At 41.5% G+C, this 12,160-nt stretch overlaps 1 protein-coding gene across 1 annotated transcript; it reads right to left on the bottom strand.

The window, feature by feature from the left end:
• Positions 1–532: 532 nt before the first annotated feature.
• Positions 533–7,687, bottom strand: LOC137290373 (putative defense protein 3). The gene is made up of 5 exons (XM_067821264.1): positions 7,477–7,687; positions 3,206–3,395; positions 2,428–2,594; positions 1,865–1,962; positions 533–960 (listed from the first exon to the last, which is right to left on the bottom strand). Exons 2-5 carry the CDS (start codon positions 3,393–3,395, stop codon positions 813–815), a joined length of 603 nt encoding a protein of 200 aa, XP_067677365.1. The 5' UTR covers positions 7,477–7,687; the 3' UTR covers positions 533–812.
• Between the last annotated feature and the right edge of the window lie 4,473 nt (positions 7,688–12,160).

The following is a 12,160-nucleotide window of genomic DNA, read 5'->3' as shown; positions in this document are numbered from 1 at the left end:
GCTGAGGAGTTGTTGCCCAGAGGCCATATATGTTTTAGTTATTGGGTACAATATGTTAGAATGCGTAAGGGTTAAAAGAAGCAGCTGGAAGGTCGTGATTCTTGTTCCATGTTTTGAAATACAGCAGAGGATATGAGGCTGGGATATGTTGGAAGGGCTAAGTGACGATGTGGGTTGACGCCTCCATAGTTGCAGTGAATACAAGGCTGACACCCTGCAGGATTCTGTATCGACCTAAATACAGACGACAGGTGATAGCTTGGACAGTACTGTGATTTGCTGGCTGCTTCACCCAAGTTGATACCCGTGACTGTTGTAATGGGGTTGATGGCGGAGTATGGGACAAAGTGAACCCACAGACAGCAAAGCCGGAAACAGGATGTCCACCATCAACTGGCAGCAAATGTTGACGTAATAGAATTCATATCCGCCGGCAGAGATTCTCTAGCATTGTGCGTATATCTGAATATTACCTACACGAGTGAAGTGCCACCGTCGTATCACCATAGTGACAGAATGAAACAAAATAACATTTTTGAAGTGGTTGGACTATTTAATAGCATATGACACACGTTAACAAACTAAACCTATCAACTATATAGAGAAAAAAAATCCAAGTAAAGGCATACACGTACATCTAAACTGTTTTCATTGCCACACCAAACCTTCACATTTGAAATGTTTTGTCCTATGTTTTTACTATAAACTCACACAACCTTCAAACTTCTTCATAACAACATGGACAAACAGCTTGAGCATTTTATTATTAGAACAGCAATGAATAATGACCTCCGTGAGTTTCATTTCAATAACTATGGCAATAAAGACGAGACAGCGATGAAGGAAAGCACGGCGAGGGTCAGTACTGGAGCAACTTGAGACGTCGAGGAGGCTGTCACGGTTATCTCATCCGACCTGATATCGGTCCACCAGGTCACTCGGACCTGGACAACTGTTGCCCTGGAATATCGTTCACCAGCAGAAATGTCACATTCAAGCATCAAATGTATATAAAGTTTGATGTTCGAGGTGTACAGCTCTATGTATATGAATGTGGATGTGAATTACACACTCCACCAAAGTTCGACAGGTGAGTAATCTCCACGCGTGTGACAAATACAGCAGTCACCACATACATGTGGCAGTGCTTGGGTAAGTAACAGTATACACGCAGAGGTGTTCGTACTAAAGGCCGACTTTATTCAATACCAAAATAGACTCATGAAGATTAGTCACAGCAACCCATGCTTGCCGCAAAAAGCAACTAACGGGATCTATTGGCCAGACTCGCGGACTTGGTCGACACATCTTATCGTATTGCAACTGCGTAGATCTATTGTCACTGGATTGCCTGATCCAGATTCGATCATCGCTGCCATACAGCTGTAATATTGCTGAACAAAGCGTTAAACAGAAACCAAATATACCTTGATATGTAGTATGGGATATGAAGGATTCAGGTTTCAGAGCAAAAACACTTTTCAGACACGATTGCGGAAGCAGACACACCACAATGTGTCGGTGAATTCTGTTCGTTTTTTCGTAATGGTATAGGATTTTGGAAGCCATGAAATATGAAAAGGTACCATATGTAACTTCCTGATATTACTATTTATCATCCAAATCGTTTAATATCGCTTGTGTGAGATCAGACGATATCGTTTGGCAGTAGATTTTGCACAATGCCCTGACAATGCTATGATGTCATAAACCTGAGGACGTCACAGTGCTATGACATCTGATATGGATATTTGTTACTTTATCAACTCATGTTGATATATTTGATATCAGTAATGTTACCTAACTCCGTTTTGTATCACACGAAGCAGCACGAGTAAAGTTGAGCAGCGTTTTTGGAACATACCTAAACTGAATGCCCTCGGTCACATCGAAATCAGCAGGTGCTTTCCAGGTGAATTTAGCTGACGTCTTGTCATCGTTCCCCTTGTGACTCATGGAGTTCTGAAGATACAAATCCTATAACTGTCACTTACATGAACTGTCCTACCGAGGTTTACCAGTGAAGATCCGCGTTAGAATAATGCTTGTCGTAGAAGGCGACAATGACATGTGTCAACCAAGTCAGTGAGTCTGACTACCCGATCCCCCTGATCGGGTGGTCAGGCTCCCTGACTTGGTTGACACATGTCATTGTATCCCGATTGCGCAGATCGATGCCTATCCTACTTATCTCAGGATCGTCTTATCCAGACTCCATTATTTACAGACCGCCTTCATATAGCTGGAATATTGATGAGTAGGGTGTTAAACAACAACAATCAACAATGTTAATAAGCATTACAATAATTATTGATAAGTTCACTATCGGAAGATACTTCACTTCCAGGTCCAGCAATACATCCATCCATATGTTCATTTTAATTGTAACTGCCAATAAGAATGTTATCAGTAAAGATGGAAACCCACCATGGCATCATTTTCACAGTCCATTGTCTGAATAGTGTCATCCGAGGCGGTGTACTTGGCAAATGTCCCGGGTACTATGGCAGTGTCGGCAGTGGTACACTTGGTACAGCGGGCTTGGACCAGGAAACCCCTGAAGGTGGTACCAGCGGTCGTGGCATTTAGGGTTACTAAAACACAGCATGTTACAACAGGAAAAATGGGTAAAACTAGAGGGACTCATCTCTGCCTGGATGCTGAAATCGTGGCCTACACATACTCATGACCCACACAAATGTTGAAGTCATGCCCTGCATATGATCATGACCTGTTGAAGCCATGGTCTGCATAGACTGATAACCCACGCAGATGCTGAAGTCATGGCCTACATACACCCATGACCCATGCAGATGTTGAGGTCATGACCTACATACACACATAACCCAAGCAGATGTTAAGATCGTGGCCTACATACACCCATGACGCATGCAGATGTTCAGGTAATGACCTACATACACACATAACCCAAGCAGATGTTAAGATCGTGGCCTACATACACCCATGACCCATGCAGATGTTCAGGTAATGACCTACATACACACATAACCCAAGCAGATGTTAAGATCGTGGCCTACATACACCCATGACGCATGCAGATGTTGAAGTCATGGCCTACATACACACCTAACCGATGCAGATGTTGAAGTCATGACCTACATACATTCATGACCTGTTGAAGTCATTGCCAACGTGAACTGTATATACTCCTAGTCAGAGGTGGACGAAAGTTAAGCATACCTACCTGTAACCATCCCGCCTTGTGTGATGGAGGTTGTGTCTACGGACAGCATGTAAGGTGACGTTGAACTTTGGGCGACAGCCCCGTGTTGAGGAGTGAGATCCAGACAAGCCTGTGTCCCTGCTCGCGCAGCGTTGCCCAGCACCGAGACAGGCAGCACACAGGCCAGGCAGAATAGTGCGTAGAAAGCCATCTACATTGATGGAAGAGCAGTAATACTACATCATAAGTGCTAGTTGTTCATAAACCAGATAGCGAGCAATTTTATACACACGCCTCAAACTAGAAATAATGTCACTAATAATTTTTGAACCTCCGAAAAAACATCAGGAAATACACACTTGTAAAAAAGTTAAGTATCCTCGGCAATTTTTACAAAGTTGTACGATTCGGCTGACATCAGTATTGTGCATACACATTATCCTGATGAAGTTGCATGTTCTTAAGTAAAATATCTTGACTACAAGAAACACGAAAAGGTCAGTTTTTCGTCAAAACTTTTAAATAATGGCACAGTACACAAATCATCTGTTTGGGCTAACGAAGACCCCAGGGAAATTATCGTGGCATGCGTACCAAAACGTATCCCTTAATCTGGATGGGTGGGTACCCTGGATGGATAGAGTAATGTCAAAAGGATGAGCATAGAGACATAGAAATAATAGATGGCGTGATAACGAGGGAATGGATAGAGTGACGTCGACAGGAAGGATAAAAGTCTTTTTCCTGGGCCATGAAATGACACATGCAGTAAGCAGTGAGCGCCCAAAACAAAGAACACCATAGTTCTACAACGTGATATCACGGGAATGGTCTGTTGGGCAATAGAGCAGCAGTAGGTTCTGGTGAGTGAAAAGGATGTAGTGTGTTTCTGTATCTTCCACTATAGCCTTTAATGAAGTAAGGAGGGTCAGACAATGTGCTCATCTATCCGACCTATTGTTTCCGTCCATGTACAAGATCGTGAACAGTCCTTATCAAATACAACTTCAGGGTGTTCATTTGGGGCAAACACTGACTGAAAGTACAGCCGTATTGTTGCAATTGATTCTATCATACCTCACGCATAAATGTCGTTTTTGATTGCTAAGCGCTCTTCTGTTATTTTCAATGTATTCCACTTACAAGCGTGGTACATTTCAATGTACCTCGTTGCCAATGGCAACTCGTGAATGGCAACTTCGTGAATGTACTTCGAGAAAGTACTTCTTTATCTCGAATAACATTGAAATACGCATGATGCACGGAAATTACCAATGTTTAGCTAATGCAAATAGATGGAAGGGAAATAACTTAAACTGTTTTTCTTGCATTCCAATAAATAAATTTTGACAAAACGTTCAAATGTAGTCCCTGTGAATATTAAGAAGGGGAATTACACAGCGGGACTTTACTAAGACATTACCTTTGGGAAAAACAGCAAGATGCAAGATTCTGATCGTTAGATTCACGCACGTTAGATTCACTGGATAAAGTGTCCGATCCGATACCCATCCTTCAAACAGTTCAAAACCAACATAGAGGTGTTCGGTAAGATAAATACGTTGACTGAGCTATTAAGCTATTAGCTTAAAAGATAATGTGTTCTTTTTTAATGCACACGAATATGATGACGTCAATTATTAGGGTGTTAAAAGTCAATTACCAAAACTACCACCAGTTCTGATCGATGTGCATTTTGATATTGATACTTTGTAGGGCCTGTGAAATATAATATGGGCTAGCAACATTTACAAAAGTTTTTAATAAACAACGATACATGAAATGTGTATGCAGAAAATGTTTTCCACGAAATGGACGCGCATTGTGTTGGACACTTGAGTTCAGACATCGTCTATAAAAGGTTAAACCCAATTCATCATTTAATTACGAAATTTACGAAGATTAAAAAAAATGCCAAGATTGAATGCTAACATGCTATTGACAGAAACATCACCATTGTACGTTTGGAAACAGGGAGTCCCAGTCTGCCGTTGTAAGACACTTCAACGTCCACAACAACATATCTTGATTATGGCATCCATATACCCGGTTACCCGACCCAAGACCATCCCAGAAGTGAAAGACAGAGTGTGGCCACCCTGTGCTCAGAAACGATGTATTCGGGTGTTTCACCTACGTCATCGATTTGTCACAGCAACGAAAACTGCAGGACACGTTCCTGTTCTTCGAGGAATTTCCGACTAAGCTATCAGAGGTCTAAGAGAATCTGGATTTCGAGCTTAACGGCCAAAAGCTGGAGGTGCCGTGACACCACTACACCGACAACAATGTGCCCAATGGTGCAAAGGGATATCGGCATGGAACCTTATGTACCTATGTACACTAAAATACGATTTAATGTATATTTTTGGACTGTGGGTTTCTTTTTGTGAAGAGGGTATTTTTAATCGTGTAATAACATTCTGCCATAAGACTGCAGCATATTTATGTGCAAAGACGTTTTCAAAACTAGTATATAATTATGTCAGAATGAATCATTATACAACCAAGACATGCCTACTGTGGATACACAGCATAATTAATGAATGTGGGTTGTCATGTATTTTCTCATGTGATATTATGTGGTAAGTAAGAGAGTAACTTCTTTGAGAGGTTCTTTGAGAAGTTTATAGATAAAGGAAGACCAAGTTCTATGGATAATGTGCATCTTTATTGCAATGGGTGCGACGTTTCGGTGCAGATTTTAACACATAATCGAGCAAGTGATACAAAGAGTTGTAACGTGGACAATATATACACAGCTGCATGTGTGTCTATACAGTTGACAAGGATGACGTACACTGGATTACTGGTGAGTGATATGAGCACAGTAGGTAGCATATTGGAGCGAAGATAAGGCCCTGCTGACATCCCCCATCGCTCCAATATGCTGGTACAGAAAGGTGGACGACACCTTTGTAGTCCTCTATCCCGAAGAAGATCCCAAACTCCTCAACCACCTCCGCGTATGCAATTCACAATGGAAGAAGAATCGGAAAACGTCCTTTTCTCGATGTCCTGGTACAGAAACAAGTACACAAGCTTTCCACCACTGTCTACAGAAACCAACTCATACCGACCAATATCTCCACTTCAACTCCAATCATCCCCTGCAGGTTAAGAAAGGCATAATTTCCACCTTTACCCGAGGAGTCAACAACATCTGTTCCGCAACAGAAGCCCTAGAAATAGAACTAAACCACCTCCGTCATGTCTTCACTCATTATAACCAGTATCCCCAGGTGTTAGTTAACAACGTCATCCGATCCACCCTTAACCCAAGAGAAAATAACCCCGTCGGCAATCAGTTCAATTCGTAATAAGTATCCCACATGTCCCAGCAGTACGCCACCAGATAAGACGACTCCTTCAGCAGCAACCAGGTATAGACGTTCTGTTCCAGAAAGGCAAGTCCACCCAAAACCTCCTCCAAGCCACAAGTCAACCGCCATCAACAACTAAAGAAGACCCCATAGGAGTTGTCTACCAGGTCAACTGTCGATGTGGAGAGTCTTACAATGGTGAAACGCCCCGCCCTCTCCCACTAAAAAGTAAAGAAGACAAAACTTCAGTCCAGAAAAAAGACTCCAAATCCATCATATTCAACCACACCCCAGCCAACCCTGACCGTGTCATCCCATGGGACAACATCCAAACCTTGAAACCAACCGTTCAGACTACAAGATTAGAAAACTTCTGGAAGCCATAAACATCCAACGCTTCAGTAGCACCATCAAGGATATTTTATCTCATCAGTCAATCACCACTTAATAAAAGATCACGAGTAATCCAGCCATACCTCGTCCACTGGCTTCTATGCTCCCCTTTGTGCGTTGTAAAGACAACCAATCAATGTGTACATCAACCTACTCTCTTCAACCAACTCTCTTCAGTTGATGTCAGTATACATCAACTTATCTAATGTATAAACTCATTCAACATATTGTTTTAATCACTGGCCAGTAGCAATCCAGTGTACATCAGTCTTGTCAATCGTATACGCACACTTGCAGCATATATTCTCCATGTTACTGGTCTGTGTATAACATGTTCGATAACTGTGCCCGAAACGTCGCACCCATTCCAATAAAGAAGTTGACTATCCATAGGACTTGGTTTTCCTTCTAGTAACAGAGTACAAATGCATTTGGAGCTTAGTATTTAGAAGATATCTTTACACATGGGACTCAGCACACTGGCCTGCGTAATGTGACTGTGCTCTTTGGTTGCCTTAAAACTGTATAACCTCATTTTGTGGGTAGTTAAGTCAAGCGATGTTGGAGGATACTTACGTCAAGCGATGTTAGAAGTCCCGTGACTGTACATGAACTGCCTCTAGTCTGGACACCCGAGACACGCTACGAGGAGGTATCCAACAGGCTAATTATAGTACCACACCATGAAGTACAAGCTGATATACAACTGTTCCTGAGAACAATACATTATCAGATGTGGTCCTTGTGCTGGTTAATACCTCCCCATTGACAGGCAGGGGTCGGACTTCTGTTACACGCAATGAGTCAGCGTTTCTGGCTTGCATGTCACGCAAATGTGATACAGTCACGTAGACACAAGGCATCTATACTTTGCCTTCACTGCCAGGGATAATGGGGTTTTCTTACAAGAGACAAAGCAACTAGTAAAGAAAGTGACTATTTCAAATAATTTAAATAGAGTTAAGAAACACTCATATTCATGAAAGGAAACAAATATGACTGATTTTGTGCGTGGTAAAGGTCCCAGCACTCACATAATTGTACATAGTCTGAAAACGTTAATGTCGTTAACAATGGATTTCAGTTTGTTTGTTTATTTATTTGTCGACGCACTTTGCAGTGCTCCAGCTATATGGCGGCCGTCTGTAAATGATTGTGTCTGAACCAGACAGTCCAGTGACTGACATCACGAGCATCGATCTACGTAGTTGGGATACTATAAAAATGTTCGGTATTACTAGTAACACGATGAGAGGAGCCAACCAAGTCACCCCGAACATCCAAACACCTTGGCGTCGATGTTGTTCCATTGTTCTTCTTCCGTTGGCCCACAACTCTTCTACAACATCGCTGGGCAAACTTACGTGGTAGCATGACTGTCAAAACAGCTAAACACACCAATCTTTACCCTTGCTAATCTGGGCACGAACTGTTCTGAACAGCTTGTACGTGTTTTGATCCCAAATGTGCTGAGATCGTAAAGCCTATGTGTAAAGATATGTATACCTCTCACGTAAAGGCACACAGTCGGGACGTAGACACACGTTGTACAAAACGATAGGACTCTCACCACTGTAGTAAATACATGTTTTCTAAATCATATTTATCTGTTGTAGGTGCTTTAACTGAAGACTGGCATACAAGATTTATGTTTCTCTGGGAATCGGTGATATTTGCAGTCCGTCCTATATGCAATTAACAGGTATACATATCAAAATACCTTAACATATTCATGATATCTGCTTTATATGAAACTTGTAATGGCAACTGGTTCTTTTGAAACTAGGAGTGGATACAAAGCTTGGTGCCCGAAACTGAGGTTGAAGCATGGCAAGTCTGCCTCGCAGTCCCTGAACAACATTATTTCCCCCATGCCCAGCCCTCCCTTCAATACTAAGGTCCTGAATGAAGCAAGTCTAGATTTCTCCAAGTTCAGGGGAGGGTTTGGACCTTCCCTCGCTGGGCTCCTTTTCAAGGTGAGTTGAGTTGGGCTTTACGTCACATCGGCATTATTCCAGCTACGAGAATAAGTTAGCATTTATTACCATTCTAAGTCCATTGTCCAAAAGAGGTTGGTTGTAAAACCCCATATTTCCATTTCACTACCCTTTGAAAAACAGAAAATATCATAGCACCAAATACAGAACAAACCATTCGTTATTCTCTTTACAAAACTACAATTTAAATGGGTTTATTTGCTCCTATCACAATTATATATACTCGGGGACTAGGCGTAAGTCTAAAACATGGCAACAACAAGCATGATGTACTGCTGATTGGGGCACGAAATACGAACTGGCTCGGCTTATCTTGATCTCGCCAATACCTTGACACGAGTCCATTTCATTTTTATGCTTATTGTAAGGTGGCCATATCACCGCTTTGAACGGAAATTCAAAAAGAATTTAGAGAATTATTTTCATTTTCACATACATCTTTATTCAATACATTTTCATGCATCGGACACTGTTTTGAGATCCATCCACTGGTGTGCCACACGTATGTTGGTGTGCAGTCCTTGTCACATGTCCGAGTCCAACGAACCAAAGAACCAATGTCTACGCCAAACAACATGGGCCTGGACGTCAAAACCAGATTACATATAGATAATCTGCATTGTTGGTTGTCGTTGTCGGATGTGTTGTGTTCACTATGTTGACTGTACCACTTCGATCAACGTGAAACCAGGATCAGATAAATCGGCAACTGATCACTTTAAGCTACTTCAAGGCCCATACATGGGTGCTGTGTCCGTGTTACCAGTGATTCATTGGCAAATGTCCTCATTACATATGGTCAGGTCAATACAAACATGCGTTCGACCAATCATACCGTTGCTTGAGTGAAGCTAACACACTACTTCTTACCAGCCCGCCTGGATACGGTTGACACTACAAGACTGTTTCCATCAAAATCGTCTTTTCTCGGGTCGGTATGATATATACATTGTATCTGAATATCGAGTTTCTATTATTTGAGAAGGTCCCTTGGTTCAGTTTAAGAAATAAAAATTAAATCGGGAACATTGTCAAAGTATTTTTTCTGAAATGGAGACCGGCATTTTGAAAAACTGTCGAATTGTTCTAGAATTCCGCTTTTGGACTTTCATGTTGGCGAAAATTCGTTATCACGTGACCTGTAATGGGATGTTCACACATCTTTATGACGTGGTAACGAGCACTCAGATCTGATATGAATCATGTTAAATCCTTATCACCCCTTACGGCAATTGTCTATGTCGAAAATAAAAAAAGTAAACAGATAAATTTCTGTTAAGAAGACAGTCGCCAGATTTCTGGATGGTATGGAATAGAATCTCCCCCAGACATAGTGACCATTCATGATTTGGGTCTCTCTCTTGATACGTGTCTGATAGTTCACGCTATATAAACACCAAAGACATAAATCAAGACTGGGTCGTTGAAATACTGCTGATGTGGCTTTTAATTTTAACTCATTCACTCACTCACTCAGTCTAGCTGGGGATATTCAAGGATGTCCAACTAAAACAAGCACTCCAAGCATGTCCTAACCTTGCACTTATGGTGCTGATTGAAAGAAACACATTTCTCGTATACACCGCGAGTTGTCTCCTGCAAGTCCTCCGGTCCTGCCGACGACCCTACCCCCACCTCGACAAACTGTCTTTACCTGTCTTTAATATATGTAGCCCGTTGCCTGTGTGATATACATTAAACTTCGGGTCAGCTGTACAGGCAATATATTTCCTCAGCTGGAACAGAATTTCGCTCGTAGCGGTAGTAGTTTTCAGGGCGAGCATTGCTATAAGCAGCCTTCGGGTGTAAGGACAATGGTCGTGCCGGACAGGCTCAAAACATATTTTTCAGATTTCCCGGGAAGGCTAAAAAGTATAGTTTCGGTTTTCCCTGGAGAATTAATTGGGGCAGTAACGCTGAAGATAACGTGCCGGGAAGCACAATCCATGTCGGGAGTAGAGAGAATTCTTTTCAAAACATACTTATAATCTTCGCTTCTTTAGAACTTTATACTTCAACTTCAACTTCTTTATTCTCATAAATCACCATCGGTGGTACAAGATCAAAGAATATACAATATTAACAAATGTACATAGATATACACATGCGTCATGATGATGACAATTTCTACAAGTGAGAGGTAATTAGTGATTAACATTTGCTAAGCTTAAAATTGACAACGCGACATGACCTTGTTAAGTGTTGATAAATTGTCCTAGAATATCCCGAGTGATTTACACATATTTCAGATAAACCGATTCCGTCAAAAAATTGTTTTATGGGGTGTAACCAAGTGTATGCCGTAGAATGTTGTTCATAATCATGACTAATGTATTGGTATAATACATGAGCTAATTTGATGGTCTCAGTAGATGCGAGTTTATGCCACATGGACAACATACTGGCATGGATCCTCAAATTGAACGGACAGGGCTCTACCAAATCTGCCATAAACTATAAAGTTTGGGGTGGATTTTCTGAGACCACCACAAGATCATCAAGGTGGCGCTGAAGAAACAATGTTGGAAACAACATGGTCGGGGACATCGCCTACATGGGCCATGTGTATGAACTTCTCAAATTGTCTGAAACTCGGAAACAGACTGACAGAAATGTGATTTGTGGTTAATGACAAGTATTGTCGAATTCAATCAAATGTGCATTGAAGAATAGACGTGAAAAAGTGTAATTAATTCTATTTATATATCTATATGAGCCAAAATTCAAGAGCGTCCACGTTGCTCTTTGTAATTTGTCAGAGCCTCCGAGTGAGGCCCGCCGCATTCATTCAACCCCAACATTGCGTTGGAAGTACCGCGAAGGCTGCGTTCATTGAACCGAGAAGCGTCGTGATTTTAGCCTTCCCGGCCATGAACCACAATAATCATAGTGCTGACTAGAGTCTTTATCGATGTAGTCTTTGCTTGATTGCGCATTCTGTATAGTTCACATGAATAGACACAGCCAAAACACTGGCTTTTCTATACCTGAGTCAATCTTGTTCCCTGAGTCTGTAGCCCAGATATCATCTTTTTCTTATCATGATACTGTTCTCTTGAGCTTGTTGACCAATCCAGTTCATGAATATTCTGTCTTTGCTGACTAATGAAATAAATATGTTGAAACCAAACAATCAAATAAAGCCGATTAGTATTTCAATGGCGGATAAGAACAGATCGGCGATACGTCATATTTATCACACACCACTAATACACCCTAACATTTTTAAGTCATAAAATTATCACTATTTCTTGCAATGTCTT

Source organism: Haliotis asinina, chromosome 7, assembly GCF_037392515.1.
Source record: "Haliotis asinina isolate JCU_RB_2024 chromosome 7, JCU_Hal_asi_v2, whole genome shotgun sequence".
Taxonomy (NCBI): Eukaryota; Metazoa; Mollusca; class Gastropoda; order Lepetellida; family Haliotidae; genus Haliotis; species Haliotis asinina.
This window is presented reverse-complemented; position numbering and strand designations above follow the sequence as displayed.

Excerpts from the sequence above, each read along its gene's own strand:
- LOC137290373 (XM_067821264.1), bottom strand. The coding sequence starts at position 3,395 with ATGGCTTTCTACGCACTATTCTGCCTGGCCTGTGTGCTGCCTGTCTCG. Across the intron at positions 1,963-2,427 it reads ACTGTGAAAATGATGCCATG|AACTCCATGAGTCACAAGGG; the intron begins GTGGGTTTCCAT and ends TTGTATCTTCAG. Across the intron at positions 961-1,864 it reads ACCGAGGGCATTCAGTTTAG|GGCAACAGTTGTCCAGGTCC; the intron begins GTATGTTCCAAA and ends ACGATATTCCAG.